General features: G+C 30.7%; 1 protein-coding gene across 1 annotated transcript; it reads left to right on the top strand.

Annotated features, from left to right (window-relative positions):
* The first annotated feature begins 18898 nt into the window (after positions 1-18898).
* On the top strand, positions 18899-19465 carry LOC124370583. Its single transcript, XM_046828877.1, has one exon. It carries the CDS (start codon positions 18899-18901, stop codon positions 19463-19465), a length of 567 nt encoding a protein of 188 aa, XP_046684833.1.
* Positions 19466-25820: the final 6355 nt, after the last annotated feature.

The following is a 25820-nucleotide window of genomic DNA, read 5'->3' as shown; positions in this document are numbered from 1 at the left end:
TTTCAACGGTTCCAAGAGATAAGTAAAAATTTTTATTCTGTTTTCTAAATTCTGTAACAAATTGTGTTTGTTTTTTACCTCCATATTGCAATTTTGTAAGCAGATTATTCAAATGTGTTAGTTTATTTCGTAATTTCTTAGGTTTAGGTCTTTCGTACAAAATTAAATTACAATCTCTACAAACTAAATATCTTTTATCAATAATTTCTCCTCTATTATAACACTTGTAACAGTTGGCATTGTACTCTTCCATTTAAACAAAAAAAGATTTTTTTATAAATGGAGATTATGGAACTAACTCTGCCGAGATATAAATTTTTCAGCGCAAATGTTTGTGTTTACATTTCTACAACAGAGATAAATAGAAATAATTTCATTCTATTGTACAACTATTTAGGATATTTTGTCTATGATTACAAAGATTATTCCGGAAGAAATCGAGATTTTTCATCAGCGAAAGAGTATATTTTTGAAGTTTTTAGAAGGAATGAAAGAGAATAATATGAATTTAGCAAATTATTTTTCTTAAATAAAAAATCTATTCTACTAAATAGTCACCAAACAACATGAACTCACCAAAGTCTCTACAATTTCTAGCATTAAAACAGTGCAACAAAGATGAATTCAGTGAATTGCCGGTTTATTTTCAACAACAGTTGATACCGTCTTCGATACTTTCCTTAAATGAAACAGAATTAAAAGAACTTGTAGAGTCTTTTGCAGAAAGAACGAAAACTGCACACGTGTACACACAAAAAACGAAAAAAATAAGGGATTATATATTTAATATAATTACGAAAGATATTGAAAAGAAAGTAAAAAATAAACAAACAGAGAGTTTTCATCGTTTTTTTATGAAATTTTTCCCATATTATACGTCCTTTCAAGATAATCAAGACTTAATTGATGAATTTCTTAGGAATTTTTGTAAGTATCAAGATTTATCAACACAATTCATTAAAGAGCATTATAGAATTTTTCTTATAGAATATAGCCACATTTTGTGTGAAACAAAAGGTATTACTGTAGATAATATTCCATGTGATTCCTATGAAGAAAGACACCAACTATGGTTATCAAAACAGTACTATGACGTGGGGAGGGACTGCAAGTTTTAGAGCACAACTGAAAAGAAACATCTGGACAAAAAAAAGTAACCACACATTACTGAACTAACATGTTTTTCTTCTTTCCAAACAGCTGCTGATGATCAAAGCTGAAAAAAAAACATATGGGAATGGGAGAAAAAAAGTAACTCTCATATGGAAGAATATTGATTTATTTTCAGTTAGGAAACAAACTCAAGGTCTCAGCGTTCCTAGTGGTAACGCATACGTCATGAAAATTATTATGAAGTTAGTCGAGGTCACCGCGTTCCTAGTGGTAACGCCTACGTCATAGTTAGTGAAACAAACAGTCGAGGTCACCGCGTTCCTAGTGGTAACGCCTACGTCATAGTTAGTGAGAAACAAACAGTCGAGGTCACCGCGTTCCTAGTGGTAACGCCTACGTCATAGTTAGTGCCGATGAATAATATAGAAAATACGATGATTTTTACTGAATTTCTCTAATATCGTTCTTAATCACATCATAGGCTAAAAATTTCTCAGAAACCACCACAACATAACAAATCGCGTTTGTAACAGCATTTTGAAAATCCATATTGATAATTATATCGTTCTTTGAACCAGAAATATTTGTCATACTCTTTGTTGTATCAATGACATAAATAGGTCTATTCGCTAAAAATTCTTTAGGATTGTAATACATTTCCTTATTGTTACAGTAAACTTTCTTAAAATCTTGATACATCTGATACATGATTCTGAAAAGACCTCCTGAAATGTTTAAATTTTGTAATTCATCTGGATAATAAGAACCGTTCAATTTTACTCTGATATTTTTTACATCCAAACTATCAAACTTTGAAGGATTTTTTTCTTGATTATTCTGTCTATCTGTTTGAAAACCTATAATAACGAACTTGGGATTGAAGATATTTCTATAAATATTTGTAATATCGAACGAATAAGTTGTTCCGGAAATACCTTTTTGCTCAATACATTGCCAATCTTGAAACATTTCTGCTATTTTCATTTTAGATTTCAAGATTAAAGAATATATGCCTGCTTCATTAATGAAAACAGTGGTTTTTTTTTAAGTTTGAAGGCGGAGGCGAATCACCCCTACCTTCAGAATGTATGTTTTCGAAGCTTTTTTTATATTTTTCTTTAACATGTTCTTTAATTGCTTTCTTCGTATCTTTATATTCTAACACCTCTGCAACATCTTTCGCCTTAGCTCAGAATAAGAACTCACATGCAAAATCACAATAAATAGAACATAAAACACAAAAATCACGTTTATTTTACGTTCATGTTGTCAACTTTTACGTTCATGTTGTCAAATCTGTTGTCAATGTTGTCAACTTTTACGTTCATGTTGTCAAATTTGTTGTCAATAAATGGATAACTGTTTTAAAAAATGTTCTACTTGTAACACGGTAAAAGATATTGCTGAATTTGGAAAACAACTCGAAAAAAATCAGATCATCTTGTAAAAAATGTATAAATAAAAAACGATTAAATCGATATTATAAAAATAAAAATGATAACAAAGACGTGGAATTTTATGACAAAAACGATAATAGTCTTGATCACAGACGCGCAAAATTCCATACCAATCAAGGTATAAATCTGTTAAAACAATATAGAGAATCAGGTTATTTTATAAGAGAAAACTTAAAATTTTAAATAGATCACTAAATTTTTCAATATTTTTCTTAAATAAATGGCTAGTGCAATAACATTATTAAAAAGCGAAACAGAAAAAATAGAAGAAGAAAGAAATCAAAAAATCTTAGAATTAATACAAAATGCAGAAGCAAACTTTAAGAATTTGAGAAAAAACTTATACAATCTTCTAGATGACAAATTTAAACCAGAGCTTGTAGAAATACAGTTCAAAAATGGTAAGAGTACTGTACATACATTAAACAATGAAGAATCAGATTCTTTTACATTCGATACAGAAGATGAAGAAAAAAATTTCTGATATAGTCAAAAAGATTATCAATAGCACAATTGATGTAGATGAGTTACAAAATATTTCTGGAGGCCGACTGTATAAATATAGATTTAGACCAAAATACGGTTGTGGAATAAGAGAAAATCTTAAATACTAAACAAACAACAAACTTTTTTATGGACACAATTTTATAAGCTCAAAGCAGATATAATAACACTGACAATATACTTTACATTGATTCGAAGCGGATTTGACAATATTTTCAAAAGATTATACATTTCTTCCAAACAGAATTTACATTGATTTCAAGCGGATTTGACATCATTTTTAATAGATAGTTCATGGCTTCGTGATCTTGCTTCGTGGTCTAGCTTCGTGAGCTGGCTTCGTGGTCTAGCTTCGTGAGCTGGCTTCGTGGTCTAGCTTCGTGAGTTTGCTTCGTGGTCTAGCTTCGTGAGCTGGCTACGTGGTCTAGCTTCGTGGTCTTCCTTTGTGGTCTAGCTTCGTGGTCTTCCTTCGTTGTCTAGCTTCGTGGTCTTCCTTCGTTGTCTAGCTTCGTGAGCTTGCTTCGTGGTCTAGCTTCGTGGTCTTCCTTCGTGGTCTAGCTTCGTGGTCTAGCTTCGAAAAGTTAATTGAAATAAAATAAGATATTTTTTTCTATGTAAATGGAGCTACTAAAGGAATTAAATGAGGTTGGTGATTTAAAGATCAAAGAATATAAGAAATTAATGGAATTAGAAGAAAATAAGAAATACAAAATTTTGAATTTGGAGAAAATGAAGGAGAAATTCGGGTTTACAATAATTGCCGAGTTGGAAGATTATAAAGTACACTTACCGAACAGACTTTTGAATGTTTTGGATGAAAAAAAGATTGAAGAATTGAATAAACATGATAAATTACACTTGGTTGTTACTGGAAAGAAGACTATTAAAGATAAAGAAATTATAACAATTAACTTTGTAGAATAAAGTCTTAACTCTAAAACTTGCAGTCCCTCCCCACGTCATAGTACTGTTTTGATAACCATAGTTGGTGTCTTTCTTCATAGGAATCACATGGAATATTATCTACAGTAATACCTTTTGTTTCACACAAAATGTGGCTATATTCTATAAGAAAAATTCTATAATGCTCTTTAATGAATTGTGTTGATAAATCTTGATACTTACAAAAATTCCTAAGAAATTCATCAATTAAGTCTTGATTATCTTGAAAGAACGTATAATATGGGAAAAATTTCATAAAAAAACGATGAAAACTTTCTGTTTGTTTATTTTTTACTTTCTTTTCAATATCTTTCGTAATTATATTAAATATATAATCCCTTATTTTTTTCGTTTTTTGTGTGTACACGTGTGCAGTTTTCGTTCTTTCTGCAAAAGACTCTACAAGTTCTTTTAATTCTGTTTCTTTTTAAGGAAAGTATCGAAGACGGTATCAACTGTTGTTGAAAATAAACCGGCAATTCACTGAATTCATCTTTGTTTCACTGTTTTAATGCTAGAAATTGTAGAGACTTTGGTGAGTTCATGTTGTTTGGTGACTATTTAGTAGAATAGATTTTTTATTTAAGAAAAATAATTTGCTAAATTCATATTATTCTCTTTCATTCCTTCTAAAACTTCAAAAATATACTCTTTCGCTGATGAAAAATCTCGATTTCTTCCGGAATAATCTTTGTAATCATAGACAAAATATCCTAAATAGTTGTACAATAGAATGAAATTATTTCTATTTATCTCTGTTGTAGAAATGTAAACACAAACATTTGCGCTGAAAAATTTATATCTCGGCAGAGTTAGTTCCATAATCTCCATTTATAAAAAAATCTGTTTTTGTTTAAATGGAAGAGTACAATGCCAACTGTTACAAGTGTTATAATAGAGGAGAAATTATTGATAAAAGATATTTAGTTTGTAGAGATTGTAATTTAATTTTGTACGAAAGACCTAAACCTAAGAAATTACGAAATAAACTAACACATTTGAATAATCTGCTTACAAAATTGCAATATGGAGGTAAAAAACAAACACAATTTGTTACAGAATTTAGAAAACAGAATAAAAATTTTTACTTATCTCTTGGAACCGTTGAAAAAATTATTTTTCCTTTTCAAAGAATACTGAGCCGGGCTCAGTTTGGACAATTTATTTTTTGTCTTTTATTTTTCCCACCTCGGCCACTCTTGTCAGTCGGTGGGGGAGTCACTCCGTCAGAGTATTGATTTTCTGCCTGGTTGGACTGATTGGTTGAGGTCAGCTGGTTGACCTTGACTAGTTTACCGACCAGCTTGTTCACCGGCACCGGCACCGGCACCGGCTACTGTTCGGAGCGGTCAGACACGTTCGGGGAAGCTACTGCGTTTGCTGTCTGTTCTCTGCTCTTCCCGTTTCTTCATGGCTGGCTAATTCACCGACTTTCGGCAGGTATTGTCTTTTCACTCTCTTAACTTATTTAGTTGGCGGTTTTTCTCTCCCAACCCAGACCATATATTATCGTAGATTGAGTTAAGTAGTTTATATATATTATTTTGTAACTTGTGTTCCTCGTGTACGTGTTCGTGTCGCAAAGTGTTCGCTCCTGTTTTTCGTACATTCTAAAATTTGTTAATTTATTTACTTTGCCAGTTAAGTTTTTTATTCTTGCTCTAGTGCTTTCTTACTGATCCGTTCGGCGAACGGAAATTATTTTATTCCGTGTACACACTTTGTCTTTATTTAGTGTAAGCGAGACGGTACAGACTTTGCAAAATTTTTGTTACCTCGTGTTTTGTGTTGCGTGCAAAATTGGGTGGCAACATTCATGATTTCAATTTTATTATTTATTTATTGCCTTTATAGTAGCGTGAACTGATTGGAATTTAATTATTGTTATTTGGGAAATAATGTATTGTTATTATTTGTAAATTATATAATTATTATCAGGCCTACCTTACAATTAATATTTAATAGCAAAATGTAAATTATTATAATATAATGATTAAAATCCAGCGAATTATAGTTACAAGTAAATGTTATCACGCTTAATCATTTAGTATGGCTGTTCTAGCCTATAAGTAAATGTTTATATATTTGAAAATTTGTTTTGTTTGTAATATTTAATATTGTCACCAAGTAGTGTATCTTTTAATACTTGGTGTCTTGAGGTATTTTTGGGAAATAGTCTTCTGATACTTAAAAGGTACTGTTAGTGTTACAGATTGTTATTTTTTTTAATTGTTAAATTTAAATTTTTTATTATACTTTGTGGCAAACATAATTAAGTTTTTATTATTTCTCGGGTTGTAGTAAAGTTGTTCTGAATATCTATGGTTATGTTGGGATTCTATAGGGTCCCCGTGAGTGCCGTCAGCGGGACTGATGCGGCGAGTCTGCCCACAAGCACTGAAGCCAACTGAATGCCCGCGCCCTGCCAGCGCTATTGGACCGGCATCCAACCGGAGTGTAGTGCTCCCATTAATTTTCTTCTGGAACAAGGTTGGATCAGAAAATGTTTTTTTACTTCTTATACCACTTGCGAGGACTGGGGTGCAGGGAGCGCTGCCAGATGTTAGATCTGGAGGAGGGCCAGTACCTAGCCAGTATTTATTTTAGTTAGTTACATGACCTGAAGGGGAGGGATTTCATCTTTAATTCGGATTCGTGGAGGCAACTAAGCCCCCGCCTCCTTCGAAAATTGGCTTTTAAATATATTTTTTTTTTTTAAATTTCGGCTACAAACTTGAAACAAAATTACTTTTTCAAAAATAGTGGGCCTAGAAATTCTACAACCTTTTTCCTCCCCTCAGTTCATAAAAAAATGTACCTGTTAAAAATTTATATTTACCACCGCCGTACCTGATATAAGTTTATTTATAGACCAAATTTCTATTTATTGTGTTATTATTATATTATTTATTTATTATGTTTATTGTCATTATTGGAATTATATTTATTGTTGTTATTTAGTTTTTAAGTTACGCGGTGCACCGTGGTGCTGAAGTAATTGTATTTTGCATGGAAATGTTTGCCACCTACTAATTATATTTCTTGTACTCGAAATCTTGTCTCGTTTTTGTCTCTTCCCACTAGTGGCATGTGATTATTTTTTTTTTTATGATTTGCTCCGAGTTTTGGGGAGGGGCACGCTTCCGAGGCCTCCTGTATTTTTCACTAACTCGGAACAATACATTAGGTTTGTAGGTATCGATACACACGTTTATTATGAAAAGATATTACCTGTATTTTTTCATTATCTGGATGTTGAATTTGTCTACGATTTTAAGCCAGAAATCCTCGATGATTTTATAGTACATTTGGAGAAAGTAAATGAAGAACCTCGTCAAACAATGAAGATGTTGGCAATTCCCTCGACTTCTCGAGTGAATGTTAGCAAATTTCATTTTTTCCGTCTTTGAATTTTTTCTATTTAAATGGAGTTCTTGAAAGAGTTAAATGATATTGGAGAATGTAAGTTTAAAGAGTATAAGAAGTTAAATGAATTGGAAGAAAATAAGAAACATAGAATCTTGAATTTGGAGAAAATGAAAGATAAATTCGGGTTTACAATAATTGCCGAGTTGGAAGATTGTAAAGTACACTTACCGAACAGATTTTTGACTGTTTTGGATGAGAAAAAGATTAAAGAATTAAACAAAAATGAAAAATTACACTTGATTGTTACTGGAAAAAAGACTATTAAAGATAAAGACTGTGTTACAGTTAAACTTTGTAGAATAAAGATTTTTTATTAAGATTTCTGGATTTTTTCATTAAAACAGCTTATAAATGTAGAAGCAAACATTGAACAGTAAAACAGCTAAAGATTCGGTTATTTAACATTCGTGCTTTCCTGTTAGATTTCTTAGATTTGTTTATTGTTCAATGGACAGTATTTTACATTGATTTTCTGACTGTCCCAAAAGTGCGCCAGAACCGCCATATTCATATCTACTGATAACTAAATATATAAATAATGAGAGAAAATTAAAATGCTTAAATATGATAATGCTTTTTATCAGATTTAATTGGTTTAACTTAAATCTAATATAACGTTTACTTATCTCCCTAATTAAAAATATGATAGTTTCAAATGTTTAACTATTTGATATATGGGTATTTTCATATTTTGAGTTCTAACAGCTTGATTTACCAAGAATTTAAATTTTACAAAACATTCTTCAAGTTATTGCAAGAAAGAAATTGGTTGCGTACGTTAGCTTCTCAGCTCAAAGGCATTTTTATTATTTCAAATCTTTCTCTATTTATGTGCGTAATATATTTTAATTCTATTCTACTTACCAACAAAAGCACGTTACATTTAATATCATTATAATAGTAACCCAAAATATTCCGATATTTTTGCGATTTCAAACTTGATTAATATCAAAGCTTTACTATGTCATAATTAAATTTTTTAAGAGTGGTAGAGGGAATGCAAGACATTTACCGATAGAGATCCGACTATCGTAATACAGGGATAATTTCATTGATGTTATACGTAACTGTACAATTTATAAATTTATAAAACTCATCCCTTTGCGTGATAAGTAATTATTATTCAAACTGAAATGTCAATCAACACAGAAATGGTGAAATTTCAAACTGAAATAACAACACAAATCTCAGCAGTCCAGAGATACACATGTGCCGTGTTACGTTGTATGGAGTTGCCTGTAACATGCGACACCTCCCCAGAGATTGGATGTGTGTTGAAGCTATCTGTTGCATTGTACGGGTATGACGACACATATATTGGAATGTTATTTATGATGAATATGTTGTTAAAGTATAAACTATAAGTTAAACACACAAATATATGTTGTACGTTTCTATACAAATATAAAGTGTATATGTAATTGAATAGAATTTTGTTAATCTATATGTATTGAACTGAGAAATCTTGAAATAATAATCACAATAGTAGCATTATTGGTAGTTTTTGCTATGTTAATATAAAAGATGTAAATTGAATACAGCGAACTTGAATCGCTTTTTGGAAGTATAATTACATATTGCACCAGTGACGAGTTCTAACCTTTTAGTGTACTTTACATTTTCACTGATCATAATCACAGGGTTTACAACAATAAAAACAATTCAATTTGTTGTTTAAATTATAGCATTTAAGATAGGCTATTTATTTATTACGTTATCCCAATCCTATAACTAGACATATATTTTATTGTATATAAGTCAATCATGAAAATTACTGAAATTCCTTGTATGGAAGATAAACTTACAATACATTTATACAAAACTGCAATTAAAAATACTTAATCATAATATCATAAATTTAATTTAGTAAGAAAACTAAACAGTAAAATTAATAATTGTATACTCTATGAACAATATATTAATAAGAAATATAAGGGAGGAATCAAAATACATACTTACGTTATTAAAACAAACTACTTTAAACCGCAAGTCAATCACAAAACATATATTTATCAAATTATACGTATTGTCATTTTTTATTCTTTAAACTGTATTTTTCTACATAGACCCACATTACAATGATTCAATTTTACTCCCAAGTTAAAGTATATTGTAATAATACCATCCCCGGCTTCTTATACTACTATTTTGAACAGATTTAGAGAACAGTTAGATTTTATTACAGTTATAAAAAAGAAACTATATCTTTTTAGTTGTAAGATTATGTGGTCGAAATTATTAATAACTATTTCTGGTAATTTTCAAACACACTGTACAACTGCTATATTATGGATATAAAAATTATGCTGCAATACAAATATTCCTTCGGAGTTAGTTATAAATGGCAATAGCGTTATTTAATTATTGTATTTTAAATTTACTACTCAATCTACTTCTAAAAAGCTCAAAAATACATCTCAAAAAACCGTGTTAGACCAAAGAAAACAGTGGGACTCTAATAATATAAAACAGCAACACTAACAAAGGGAAACAGACAAAGAATCGCCTCAAAAACGTCGAAAATAACTTGCTTCAAACAAGCCGACCGGGTAATGAGTGCTGGATTTGTCAGAAACATGCACAAAGCTTTCATATTCAGACCTTTAGTTTTTCGTCGTTATATTATGCACATTTTAATTACAAAAAGATGCACCTATTCTGGCATAGATAGTAACAATATCTACACGTATCGTGTTATCTATATATTACATTCCGAAAGTTTTGATATATCAAATAGTGTAAGTATTAAATAGTGGTATATTAAGAGGCGATAGATTTTTTTTATTCGTTGGACTTGATAAATTGAATAAAACAGGTCTAAAAATTATAAGTTACGTAATTATCGAGAAAACCAATATCAAGCGCAAAATGGAGTAAAAAACTCATTTTTCATCTTTGGGTAGCAATTAATCTGTTATTTCACAAATAAATAAAATGCAAATATTACAACAAAAACAATAAGTCATAAAGAACATTTGCCACAAAAATTCATCTCTTGTTGAATTAAAGAAAAAGTGACTAAACAAGCATACAGTGCACAACTAAGCTAAATGTAATTATGAGTCGAAGGTTCAACATAACATATTTCAATTTCAAGAGATTGCTCCCTACATCTGAGCCTGAACATTTCACTAGCATAATTCTGTAATCAATGTTTCAACGAGTTAGTATGATAACTCTCAAACGATTTGGAAACCGACGTCTAGTAATTGGAAGTACTGGATTTTTAATTTCACTGTAGTAATTGTTTGTGAGCATAATTGAAGTAAAACCTTTATATCGCCTGTATTTTGGAAAGGGTAAACTTTTTGAGGTCCGGTTTCCTGCTTTTAATAGGAAAAATCCTTAACCTTTTATCTCGACCTATCTTCTAATTAAAGATTTTCCTGACTCCTTATGGGGGAGGGCCCCTGGCGAAATTAAAATTTTTGCGTGATGCACAATTTTATAAATACTGTATTCTTATAGTTATTATTGAAAATGTTATTATTTTAAGTAAAGTATTATCATTATAACCTAAATAAATTACAACCAAACATTATATTTTAGTTTCTATTTTCCAAGTTTGATTATAGCTATATCCTATTGTGATAAATTAAAAAGTCAAATAAAATCATTAACTAATTAAATAATGATAGCTTCATTTTTATTGTAATTATATTTTTAATATACAGGGTGAAACATTTAATTATGCAAAATAACATACCAATGGTATTTCTAGCTTTATAATGTTATCTTTAAATCTATGATATTACGAACGTTTTTATCACGTTTGTTTGATAACCGTCTTCTTTAGCAAAAGCCACCCTGAACGATTCATATTTATCTATAAATGCTCGATACCATATAAAAAGTTTAACTCTTGTCATAATATCATCTCCATAAACTTTCTTAGATTTTACTAAAATAACAGCTGGAGTTTCACCAAGTTTAACAAACATTTTTATAGCATAACGTTGCTCATAATTTTATTCTCGCTTAATTTTAGAACGCACATCAAATCTTATTTGACGGAAGTTTGTTTACAAAAAATTATAATAATAGACTAATGAAATTATTACATTTATTAAGTTATAATTAAGTTATTAACAAAATATAAATACTTTTTATGGTTACAGTGTTGCTAGTTTGGTAGGAAAACAGTGTCAATAATTTATTTACAGACTTCCTAGAAAAACAATATACTTTCTTTGCAAATGAAACAAAATATTACTTAAAAAAACATTGGCATTCGAAGTAGTCGTGAGACAAGTGATAGCTATTGAAAGATAAATCCATTTAGATAGTAATATATTTATTTTAACAATGGGGCAAAAAATTAGAGTCCTAAAATTAATTGTTTTTATATTAAATTTTTAGGATTATGGAATTTATAGATAATATTTCATAATATTTTATTGAATACGTCCAACGTTTTTATGCTATTGTGGAAATCTTTTAATTCTGAAACAAAACTTTTAAGTGAACACTTTTATTATGTTTTAGTTAAATTGGATTAATTTTGTATTTAATTAACGGACCTTTTTATATTTTTAAGAGGGTTACCAAAGTTTTTAATATGTATTACTAGCTCTTAAATTTAGTTTTTGTACATAAAAGATTTTAAATTGATAATAACTAACTAATTACTTGAAAGATCTATTATTGAATATTTTTGTATGTAAAAATAAGATGTAATTTTTTTAACATATACTATATATACATTGAAGCCTATATAGCTGTAGATATTTAAATTAGTCTGCTATGGTTAAAAATGTTATATAAAATAAATCTTTAATAATGTGGAATGACCAAATCAAAATATAAGAATTACTCATTAAAAAGAAAACCTATCTCTTTTCCATTACCAGGCGAATAGGCTGAATAGTCAAAAGCAAATAGTCAGGTAAATAAGAATGATTAATTGAAACCGGAGTATTTGCTTGGCGTTCAGTATTGATTGTGATATCACAGTCACACTCCGTGTCATGTGATATTTCAGGACTGAAGAACTGTCTCCTGCAACAAGTAATTTAGGATAGGAAACGTAATAGCTTATTCTTAAAATCCTTACAAAATACAAAGCGCACAAGTTGAAAAATTTTAATTGAAAACAAATTTATCCTAATTTCTTAGAACTGCTATATTTCTTGGACATAATTAGGCTTCACGGTTATTAAATCAACCTATTCCATTCGAAAATCCTTCTGGGCTAGTCTGTAAAAATCCCTTCACATTCTATTATACATTATGTTTATGGACGTGTCTTAAATAAAGTATAGTAAATGTGTTTTAGTTAAAACAAAGTAAAAAATAAAGTTAAGTTATGATAAATATGTCTACACGTGATGGTAAATGTTTGTTGAATGAATAAATCTGTTAAAGGGACTTGACGTGCAGAATATTTTATTTGTCTTGGTTTACTTTTATTAAAATTTCAATAAGCTATATTAAAACGCTATAATTTCATCAATTTGTACGTATACAACACGTCTTTGTATATTGCACTTTAGAGAGTTTCAATCTCTTACTACCTCTTTCCACATTTTACTCTCTGTGACAATAGTGGAAACAAGAGCAGCTGTGTTACCTCAAACAGACTTTTCAAGTTATAGTATCTTGTAGTTCTTTTGTAGAAACAGACTAAGAACATTAAATAGAGGTTACTAATGAAATGTGTTTTATTTGAATTATTTAAACACATACATGAATGAATTAAAAACTATCTAATTTACTGTTATCTTTCAGAGGATGCATCAGTTAGTGTTTATCAAAACAAAGAAAAATATATACTTAAATCAAACCGGTACCCTTACAAACCAACCTGAAATATGCTACTTTAATCGACAAACGCTTTTGGTAGTTACTCTTATACAAAAGATTTTGAGATACAGGTTTTATTTTACAAACTGTGTTCGGTGAGGACCACAGTTAAAGACCGCTTAAAAACTAATAGCCCGTGTAAATATGTATTGGATGAGGACCAATACTATCACTAAAGTCATATTTATGTAATAACTCAAGGTAGATGTCATAGGACACAACCACTTTGACTTTAAGAATTTACCTTGAAATATTCATATCAATTTGTCGTAAACATTTCACCAGCACATAACGTTTTACTGTAAAAACGGTCGCGGAGATTGACTGGGAGAGAGCAATGCACATTGATGGGGTTGACAATATTGAGCACTTCATCACTACCCATGTTGCAAGTGTATTTGATTCACATGCTCCAATTGTATGCAAGAGAGTAACAAAAAAGAAAGCCTCGTGGAGGAACGATGTCATAAACAAGCAGACTAAACTAAAAAACAAACTCCGTAAAATATATTGGAAAACCAGGAACAGTAAAGATTAGGAGATGTATAAAAGAACACGCAATGAATTGAATGGGATGGTGTGGAGAGCAAAGAGAGATTTTTTCACTGAGAAATTATCCACTAACAAGGATCCCAAATATTTTTGGACTTGTTTGAAACAGTGTAATATAGTTATGAAAAACAGAAATGAAAACATTCCACACCAACTGAAGCTTGATGACATCAATCAGTATTTTGTCAATATGGGGAATGGAAATGAAGCCAGAGTTGAAGAAATTGATTTCTTCAGAACTAGTAAGAGAATTGAATCGATGAATGATTTTAGCTTTTCTGCTGTCACTGAAGATGATGTAAAAAAAACACTAAATTAAATAAAATCTAGAGCTGTTGGTAGTGATGAAATATCCATCCAAATGATTAAGGCCGTGAGTCCGTATGCTTTGGGTGCAATTACTCATCTCATTAACAAATAATTGATGAGCGGTGTGTTCCCGCAGAGATGGAAAATGAGTATTGTTCATCCATGCCAAAAGTAACGTCCCCTAAAAGTGTCCAACAACTGAGACCCATCTCGATTTTACCGGCAATATCAAATATTATGGAAAAGATAGTAACACGTCAAATAGCACAGTATATGAACGAAGTAAACATATTGCCAAAAACACAATCAGGATTTAGAACAAATCATAGCACATGCACTGCCCTAAAAGTCTGTTCAGTGACTTAATTTATGCGAAAGATAAAGGGATGTGTAGTTCACTAGTGATACTGGACTACTCACAAGCATTTCATTCCCTTAACCATGAAATTTTGTACGCTAAGATGCATTATTATGGCTTTGACAAAAATCAATCGAGTGGTTGAAATCATACCAAGGAGACAGAAGTCAGGTTACAAAGATGGGAAGTGGGACGTCAACGTCACTTGTCAAAAGGCGAGGTGTTCCTCAAGGAAGTTGTCTTGGACCTATATTGTTCAACTTATATACGTCTGACTTCCCCAGTTGTGTTCAAAGCTGTGCAGCTCACCTGTACGCAGATGATTGTCAGTTGCGCTTGTCATACGAGCCTGGCTCCACTGATGAGGCTATTGAGAAAATAAATTCCGACCCAGTGAACATCAACACTTGGTCGGTTAACAACGGTCTTAAACTCAATATAGGTAAGTGCATTGTCCTTCATCTTGCCCCACACAATCTGGTGCAGGCCCTTGGTCAGAGAAGAGTGAGAGTAAGGCTCAGTGGGGAGAGCCTGTCTGTCTCTGAGTCAGTCAAGACTCTCGGAGTTGTGCTTGACAGTGAGCTCACCCTTTTCTGATCATGTCACTCATGCTATCCAGCGTGCCCTTGGTAGGCTGAGGGGTCTGTACAGATTTAGAAGTCTCCGGCTTATGAGTTCTCTTGTTCTATCTGTATTTTATTACTGCTATCCTGCATACGGCAACAGTATCTCTAGGGGAGACATAGATCGGATTCAAAGACTGCAAAACTCTGCAGTTTGATTTGTTTGCAATTTGAGGCGCTTTGATCATGTATCACCCTTCCGAGATGCTGTCAGTTTGTCCCCCATGGAAAATGTATGCAGGATCCTGACATGCGGCATGATCCACAAGGTGCTTGCGCTGGGTGAGCCGCGGTACCTGATCGAGAAGCTCCAATTTCGGGAGGAGGTCTCTCAACGCAGTGTCCGCCATGGTGACCTGCTTCACTTTCCCAGAGTCAAGCATGAGTTTGGGAGGAGGAGCTTTTCTTACTTTGGCCCAAAGTTGTACCATGACCGCCCCCAGAACCTTAAACTGACTTCTGTTACTGTTTTTAAAAGTAAATTAAGAAAAATGATTGTACAGTAATTTATTTGTCTTGTTTGGGTGTTTTCTTTAGTCTATAGGTTTTAGTTTTTATTTTTATTTCCCAGTATTGTAAATAGTGTAAGATATGACAAGAGTTGTTCTGTAAAGCAGTTGTTATACTGAGAAACGCTTGCAATAAAGGCATTTTAATTTATTTATTTATTTATTACAGGCAGGAAACCGGCTCGTTTCTTACAAAAGGGCTGACATCAAATATTCTTTAAGCTGTGCGGTTTGAAAGATATTTTCATGAATACTGAGGGCATTTATATATCAGGAGGGCATAGAATTTTAGTAAAAATATGAAGTTCTAGTGGTGGTTCAGAAATCCATGAAATGCTGGCCACATAAAAAATGTATTAGCCATAACTCCACCAGTTTACTATTAAACATACTCAAACATGCATAGGTAAACGTGGTATGGATGCAATGATAATATTTGCAAATGTTTTCCGTCTATGTTTTCTAGTATTTAGAACATTTACACTTTAAACAAGTTAAAACATTTTGTTTGTAGTTAGCTATTCTCAACCCAATATATATATATATATATATATATATATATATATATATATATATATATATATACATTAAATTGTATAAATGGCAATAGCCTTATTTAATTTCAATAAACATTGAATCACAAAAAGTACTTGCTCCGCCGGGAGTCGAACCCGGATCTCTCACTTGCCGGGTGAAGAATATATATATATAAGAATATATATATATATAATACAGTTCTTATAGGGCTGCAATCATACTTCAATGATGGGTGAGTGGGTGATATCCACGAAAATGATTTGATTTTTATCTAATCCATCTGACACGTGTATATTATATTAAATTTTTGTTGAACGTAAAAGAATACAAAAAGAAACAAATACTTCATCTAGGGTTTGCAACTATATTTTATTATCCTAATGTGTTTCACATTTCAACTACTCATAGGAGCTTAATAGTTTTACCCCTAAAAGTGCTATGTTCAGTTTTCCGATGAACTTTTATAAGTTTTATAAAATCAACCACTTAAAATTCGACGCGATACGTACCAAGCACATTATCTACTACCAATTTAAACATATTATATTACGCCTTCATAATACATCAAATGTGTTTTATCATGGAAGATTACTTCGAAATAATTCGTTTTCATTCACTCTGCTCCAAATGAACTTAAGTGTCAATGATATTATTGGAGATTTTTATAATAATGTTAAAGTATGTTGCAGTGAAATTTTTGAACTTCATTGGTAGCTATAAATCTTGTTTTAAATTCCGATTTCAGAACCTCAAAACGTTGCTCCACAAAAATAAATTCCAATTATTGTAAAACGGGTAAGAAATTAAATATCTCTAGTGACCTTCACTTATTCTCAGGAATATGTATTAAATTAGTTGTCGGCTATGTTCCTGCTATTTAGTTTGAAATCATATTGTGTAAAAAGGCGGGCAACTACCTCAATATTTTTAGTTAGTATAAAGAGTTCTAGATACAAAGTAAACCATATAAAAACTAAATAAACCACAAAGAACCAAATATGTACAGAGCAAAGTCTGAAAAAGTATAAAATATAAATATCATTATTTAAAAAATGTAAAAAAATATCCCGTCAATAAATTTTTATAGGGTGTACTGTAATGATAGTGAATATACAAATTAGAGTGACCTTCAACACAGAAATTGATCTCTTGTTCTTAAGAAACTAATGTCTGAGAGGCAACTAACAGTTATAGGCAAAAGGTAAATGCCTACAGTTATATAAAAGCGAGCAGGTAGTGTAATGAGTATATACAAAAACTAACTTCCAACACTGTCTAAGTTTAAAAATTATTCTATAATAATATATCTTACATCGAATAAATAAATTAGTAATAAATGTATGTATGTTGATACAACCTTATTTATAGCAATACTTGAATTGTAAAAATGATTCAAAATGATAACTAAAGTAAATTACCTGAAATATGTTCATACTGTATAAGAATAATAAACAGCTTCATGTTTACTAAAGAAGCATTAACCTTAAAAAACGCACACACACACACTTGTATAAATATATAAATTTTATAAAATTTTGTATAGTGTTATACGGTGAATTTACCACGTAACAGTTCAACTACAAAGTAAGTGACCAAATTCCAGCTCGCTTTAGAACCATTTATCACATAGGTTATATTAAGTGCATACCTTGAGCACGCTTACGCCTGAGTGATTGATTACTTACACCGTGTTCTTAAGTTACTTTGGATTCTCTCCAGCTTTGTTGCTTACTATAGAATGACATTAAAATTGTCCTAAATTAATATCACTTTATTGCAAATAAAGTATGCCTGAAATATCTCGTCTGTTAAGTTACAACCACCTACCGATCTATAAGTAAATACTATATATGTACCACTTTGCTTAAATATACTGTATAGTACGGTATTTTTATTGTTTAAAAACAAGCACGAAATCTTGCATACGACTTAAGAATTGTTACTCCCGCTTAGATATTAATCTTATAAAATATAAAAAAAACATGTCACAACAAACAATATTGTAAATGACAATAATAACATAACACTATTTAATTTTATTTCTTCGCTGTAAAATACAATAACTAACAAGTAACTATTCCTTTTCCAAAAACTTAAAAGTTCGTCACTACAAAACCCTTAAGAGATATTGGAAAAGTTAAGGAATAAACGTTTTTTACACTTATCCAGTACAATCGAGATGGCATTGGCTGAACAGTATGTACGTATTCTTTTAGAGCTCCCTATTAAACCCTTTACAAATAGTAAAATAACAAACTAATGTCTACTTTTGACTTTATATTACAACGTAAGTAAATATCTGTGTCTATATAAAGTGGAATTTGCAACAGTTTCTTTTGAATTTGAGAAAAGTAAATATATAAGTGGTGCTTACTTCATCATAACCTCAAAATGGCGATGTGTGCAGTCTGTAACAGATCAATAACTGCTAAGCAGATAAAGATAACGTGCTGTGATTGTGAGAAAGACTTCCATGGGTCATGAGTTAAAGTAAGTAAAGCTGATATTGAGTATCAAATTGGTGCTGGAATTGTATGGAGATGCGATCCATGTAATGAGGCACGACGGCGCAGTATTTCATTTGAGGATGAGGCCAGTGATGGTAAGTTGACGCTTAATGATATCTTGAAAGCTATACAAGAACTTACAAGTAAGCATAAATCATCAGTTAAAGATTTCAACACTTCATATGAAGTATTAAATGATAAGCTAAACGAGAATACCTTGTTACTTAAAGAGCAGACTACAAAAATTACAGAATACATGGAGAAGATTGATCAACTCTCAATAGAGAATAAAATATTGAAAGATAGAATTCAAGTGTTAGATGACAAGTTGGATGAGACTGACCAGTATTCTAGAAGAAATTGTGTTGAAATCCACGGTGTGCCAGTTAAGGATAATGATGTGGTGCAAGCAGTAAAGGATGTGGGTAGTGCCTCTGGATTTAATATTCAGGATACCATGATTGTCGCATGCAACACTCTAGGAAAGAAACCTAATTCCAAGGATCCTCCTGGAATTATAGTCAAGTTTGTGAGAAGAATGGATGCGGATACATTATTTCCAAAAAAAATAGTTAAGAAGGATCTTTCTACAAGGCATCTGAACTTGCCAACGGACAGTCCTGTTTATCTGAACGAGTCATTAGCCCCAATGAGAAGGAAGCTGCTAGCTATGGCAAGGGATGAGAAGAGAAAACAAGGCTACAAGTGGTTGTGGGTGCGGAGAGGAAACATTTTTCTAAGAAAAGTCGGTAATGGACCGGTAGTATTAATAAAAAGCCTCGCTGACCTTGGCAAAGTTTTGGAAGATTATTGTTTCTTTTAATAAATTTGAAGGTATGTCCATACTTACAATACAGGACTCTTGCATTTTTCGTAGCCTATAAACTATTGAATATGACTATTAAACTACTAAATACGTATATTATTATTTGTTGATATTTTGTTTTTTTTTTTTCTTTTTTGTATGAGTTGTTATAAAAGTATTGAAATTATTAGTCAAAATAATGCTATAGCAGTTGTGCATCAAAATATTAGAAGCATGAGGGCAGATTTTGAAATATTTCTTTCTGAACTTTCTGTTTTAACATATTTTTCCAAAATAATAGTTCTTACCGAAATTTGGATAAATAATGAAGAAGTACATCTATATAAAATTCCTAATTATATTCTGTACGTTAAAACAACTGAATTGTGTAAAGCCGGAGGTGTTGCTATTTTTATAAATTTAAGTTTTAATAATAAAATGTAATAATAATTTTATTTTCCATTCGTTAATTTACATGAATATAACATAATATGTCCTTGGAAATAACTGACCACAGTTACAAGTATATGTGGCCAGTGAGAATTATTAAATATAAACAAATTTACAACATCCTTAAACTAATTATATAAATACATAGTAAAAAAATTATAAATGAGTCCAGTCTCGATACATCCAAAGACACTCTCTGTGGCGCTTGGTTTACTTATAAAATAACTAATATATGTACAGATTATATTCCTCTAATAGGTGGTACTGCAGTTCAACTTAACATTTCTCACATAATATACGTACTTATATTTACAATTTTTAGAAGAAAAATAAAACAACAGACGAGAGAAAAAAATAAATTAAATTAGTTTCGACATATGTACAGAATTTATACCAAGCAAACATTCATAAAATTTACATCTTGTTTTAAAAATAACTACTCTTTTAATTTTCCAGAAAATATTTTTAAGTTTATACAACTTTTTACCTCATGTGGTAATTGATTAAAGTACTTAGCCCCTATATATTGGAAAGAATGTTTAAAAATACTTTTTGTAACTTCTGGAAGTTTGAATATTCTACTTGATCCACTTCTTGTATTGTGCATTAAATTTGTTGTTCCAGTATTTCCACTTTTAAAATAAAATATTCTTAAGACTTTGTAAATTGTTTATTGAAATTTACGATTCAATGTTTATTGAAATAAATTAAATTCGGCTATTGCCATTTATACAAATTTAATGAATGTAAATAGAAGTCATTTGACAGGTATTTGGTCTTCCGATCATATGTTAGTTTGGTTATTTAAACACATATGTGAAAGAAACGGCCAAATACAAAATAATTGAATCGTAAAAAGTGAGGGCTCTGTGGTGTAATGGTAGCACATTCACCCGGCAAGTGAGAGATCCGGGTTCGAGTCTCGGCGGAGCAAGTACTTTTTGCGATTCAATGTTTATTGAAATAAATTAAATTCGGCTATTGCCATTTATACAAATTTAATGAATGTAAGACTTTGTAAATAAATAGATGTCGAACAGGAAGTATCTTTAATGTGCAGTATAGTGGAAATGAACTACCTCTCTTTTTTTTACATGTAATTATTCTGATAAGGTAATTTTGGGATTTTCTTATTCTCAAAATATAAGTCTTGTAAGTACTCCCCCCCCAACAATGTATAGCATACTGAATTCTCGAGTGTACCAGCGCAAAATAAAGCATTTTTAAGGTTGTTTCGTTGCAAAAGTTTCTTAAGTAGTAAAATGTTCTTATCATTGATTTAATTTTACTGTGAACAGTTATTGAGTGTCTTTCCCAATTTAATTGTTCGTCCAGTACAACTCCTACATATTTAAAATACTTTACCTTTTCTATGGTTTGATACTTCTGGTTTTGAGTACAATTATCTATGTTTTTATACTATATCAGAGGGAAAATCAAAATTTGTATGACTGAAATTAACGTACTCAGTTTTACTGACATTTACTTGCATTTTGTTTTTCACACACCAATTTTTTAAAGTATTGAGTCTTCTGTAATAAGTTGCCAGGCGATAGCGGCGTCTGTGAATGAATAAAAGTATCAATGCAGTCGAAGAGGTAACGATAAAATTCAAAACATCCGATGTAATAATTCTTAAGTTTAATGAATTGGGCTGTGAAATTAGTTTAATGGCTATTTACGGAAGGCATCAGTATTCAAGTACTATGTTTATTGATGAACTAAGGGAACATTTGAGTAAACCAAGCATTAAAACATACGAAAATTTTGTGGTTTTTGTGGATATGAATTTGGATATCTTAGAGGATAATAATGTTATAGATGAATATAACATGATCTTATCTTATAATGGATTTGAATCGTTAGTAAACTTACCAACCAAGGTGTTTGGTAATTCCAAGTCTTGTATAGATCATATCTTAGTGAAGAATCACAATAAAAATAAGTTACACATTAGGGCAGAGGGTATAGAGAGTTATGTAACGGATCACTTTATGACAGCTGATGCGTTCTAGGTCACAGTTGAGCGGCCGGCATATCGTGTCAACAATGAACAGTCGATGAGTAGACTCGACTCTCAAGACTGGAGTAATGTTTACAATCAATCAAATGCCTCGCTCGCTTATGATAAGTTTTATGACCTTCTAATTTCTATATTAACACAATCAAAACAAATTATTAACCATACATTTCCTCGAATAGTAAAATTGAAACCATGGATAAGTTCAAATTTATGGAAGTGTATTAAAGTAAAAAATAACCTACTAAAGGCTATAAAAGCTAATCCTCACAACATTGATAAAATCACGTATTTTAGAGAGTATAGAAATTAATTGCAAACTGACATTCGCAATGTAAAAATTAGTTACTATACTGACAAGTTCAACAATTATTGTCGTGATTATAAAAAAACTTGGAGAACTATTAAAGAAATTACAGAACAGGAAAGGTGTAATGATTCTGCAATAGTATTACTAATAGAAGGAAGCACTGTCCATAATCCTGAACCGGTAGTATATGAATTTAGTAATTATTTTCTATCTATTGCAGGGGAACTAAGTGAAAAAGTAAAGGAGCCTAATCCTTTATTACACGTTAATTATAAAAACTGTTTTGAGCGAAAGAGCATTGTTAGATAAAATTTGTTGAGACCTGTCACGGAAGTTGAATTAAGAACAGCTGTATATTCTCTAACAACCGGTACCTCACCGGGACTTGATGGTATTACTTCCTCGTTTATTAAGCTAATATTTTAAGATATCAAATGTTTTGTTGTATATTATTAATTTAAATTGAGAAAAAGGAGAATTTCCTAAAAAATTAAAAGAGGCTGTTATTATCCCTATAAATAAAAAGGGTTCAAGGTCAAGTTGTTGTAACTATAGGCCTAAGGTATTTGAAAAACTAGTTAAAGATTAATTATTGAAATTTTTGGAAGAATCCAGTTTTTTTTAGTAAAAATCAATTCGGCTTTCGGCAAGGGATGAGTACAGAGACAGCGTTGCACGATTTTATGGATACAGTAACGAAAGGACTTAACAACAAAAACCAAATTACTGGACTTTTTTTAGATATTACTAGAGCATTTGACACGGTTCACCATGATATACTTCTAGATAAATTATACAATGCCAGAATCAGAGGAGTTGCCTATAACTGGTTTAAAAGTTATCTGTCTGGGCGGAAACGGTGTGTTAAAGTTAAATATACGAGAAGTAAATTTGGGGATGTAAAATTTGGAGTACCTTAATGGTCGGTGTTGGGAGCAACATTATTTTTAATTTATATAAATGATCTATGTGATGTGAGTTTTAATGGAAAAGTACTCCCCTTTGCTGATGATACAGCACTATGTTACTTTGAAGATGCATGGGAAGATATAAGGGTCAAGATTAATTTTGATTTGCAGGCACTTAGATGGTGGTTTTCTAAAAATAACATGGTGTCAAGTCCGGAGAAGACAAAATTTATAAAGTTTAGTCTCAGAGGAAATTTTAACTTTGAAAATAGCATAATTTACTTATTTTTGGACAGTATAAATAACAATAGTGCATGTAACGCAGAGTGTGGACTGGTAAAGAGTGAGAAATCACTCTTTGGCTGGACAAACAATTGAACTGGAAGATTAATCTAACATACTTGAGGAATAAACTGAATAATGTAATTAGAATCTTTTATTTTTTGAGGAATATTTGTGATGACAAAATCTCTTGAGAATGTTATAATTTTCCTTAGTCCACAATAGGATAGATTATGCGATCTCGTGTTGGGGAGGGACGTACATATCAAATCTCAAACCTGTAATTACAATGCAAAAACATTTTATACTAATAATATTGAAACAGAGAGTAACAGAGTCATCTTTTCCTTTGTTTTTGGAATTGAGGATTCTACCTCTCAGATATATGTTTGTGTACAAGGTACTAATGTTATTTTATACAAGAAGCAAAAATAGTAAAGAAAGTAATGAATATAAATTGAGATTAAGGAATGCTGACATTTATACCACACCAATGCCAACAAACACCTTCTTTTTAAAAAATTATAAATTTTTAGCACCAAAATTGTTTAATGCATTACCTTGTCAAATTAGTAATCTGTCTCTTATACCATTCTTGAAATGTATTAAAGAGTGGGTATTTTCATTGCAGAATGTTCAATGTTTATTAAATGTAAATTAAATGTTTTTAAATATATTGTATGTACTGTTTTGATGTCCAGTGTTATTGTATAAAACTAGTGGGAGGGCTATGCACTGTTAATGGCCATGGTTTAATAATAAACACTAATGCTGAAATAATAGTATTTTGTCTTTGTATTATGAGTTATGTATGAAATGTTGTATTGTTGGTTGATAGGAAAATGTACTGTATGTGTGGGTGTAGGAAATGGTACAATGGATAGTATTTATTTGTTTAAAATGGATGTAAACATAATGAGGATTAAAATTTATAATTTATTTTATATAATTAGTGTATGTGTGATTTATCTGTTTATCTTGCAAGTAAGAATCTGAATGAGTTTTGTTGGAAAGAGGGTTTTAGGATTATGTTATAATATTTGAAGATGTATAATTGTTGTTCTATCACTGCTAGTTCTATTATTTCTATGAATTATGTAAATGCCTCAAAACAGGCTTTGCCTTGGAGGCCAATACTTTGTTTCTCAGTATATGTATGTATGTATGTGTGGCATGAATGTTAATGTGTCAAGGTCAGCCAGTACTGATATACTCTGTAATCGCGTGCTATGCACAAGATTATTTTGCTATGTATGTGGTTTGTAGTTATATTTGTTGTATATTTGTATTGAATATGTTGTAATGTGTACATATTGATAAGAAGTAAAGTTTATTCTATTGTATTCTATTTGTATAATGCATTGTTTTTGTTCTAGGTTTTTAATTGGTCCTGATAAACATTTTGCTGGTATACGAATAGCCTTTATCTTTGAAATTATCATTGGTTAAGAGTGATGAAAAAACTGATCTAATCTACTTACAGTTACAGCCTTTACACCAATTTTAGACTGGATAATTAAAACTGTATATTTAGATATTTACTTGTTTTTTTCTCAACGAGTGATGTTAAAGTTTTATTATGTAATAAATTTAACGAATTGTATTCGTTAATCATTGCTGCTGTATAAACTTAAATCAAATTAGATTAATTTTAATTCAGTACCATATAGTTTTTTTATAGATGTATTGATTTTTCCAATATGTGTGTGTATATATATATATATATATATATATATATATATATACCCTTTACGTTTTAAGGGTTAAGTGGAGGAAATACCCCTTAATAGTCTAGCAGCATTGCACAAATTATTTCTGGTATATCTATAAAAATTTTTATGGAAATATATCAAACCTAGCAAAGTGAGATTTAAGTCCTGAAAGTCCTGAAGGGATACCACGCAATGGTTCTTTCAATTTATGAAGAAAAACAGTAAATTAACTATGATAAAATATTATATTCTTCCTGAGGATACAAAGAGAGCCACGAAAATAACACTACGCTCAATTGTACAGATTATAAGGAAATTTTTAATTCAATAGAAACTGTCCACTGAATCTATTCCCATTCACTGTTACTAATGTGTATAATGGAGATATTCCCTATCAAATTATCTTTTACGTCTTGTATAAAAAAATAAAGCTTTGGTATTAGTTGATATTTTGTAAAATGTTCTTTAAATTTTACAAAGCCGGCGAAAGGTCTCATAGTGAAAACTGTGTTTTAATTATAGTAAGAACAAATAATCCTTACTTAAGTAACTTGTTTATCGGGGATAAAAAAAATTGAAAGATATTTTAAATTAATATTCTTGTATAATTATTTATCCATTTATGTGGTAATAATAGATAAACACAAAACAACTATTCTTTTAGTTTACGGTCTATATAATTTGAATTTTT

The sequence above is a fragment of the Homalodisca vitripennis genome, unplaced genomic scaffold (genome assembly GCF_021130785.1).
Source record: "Homalodisca vitripennis isolate AUS2020 unplaced genomic scaffold, UT_GWSS_2.1 ScUCBcl_322;HRSCAF=2063, whole genome shotgun sequence".
In the NCBI taxonomy this organism is placed as follows: Eukaryota; Metazoa; Arthropoda; class Insecta; order Hemiptera; family Cicadellidae; genus Homalodisca; species Homalodisca vitripennis.
Note: the sequence above shows the minus strand (reverse complement) of the source record. Positions and strands in the feature narration are given on the sequence as shown.

Excerpts from the sequence above, each read along its gene's own strand:
- LOC124370583 (XM_046828877.1), top strand. The coding sequence starts at position 18,899 with ATGGAGAAGATTGATCAACTCTCAATAGAGAATAAAATATTGAAAGAT.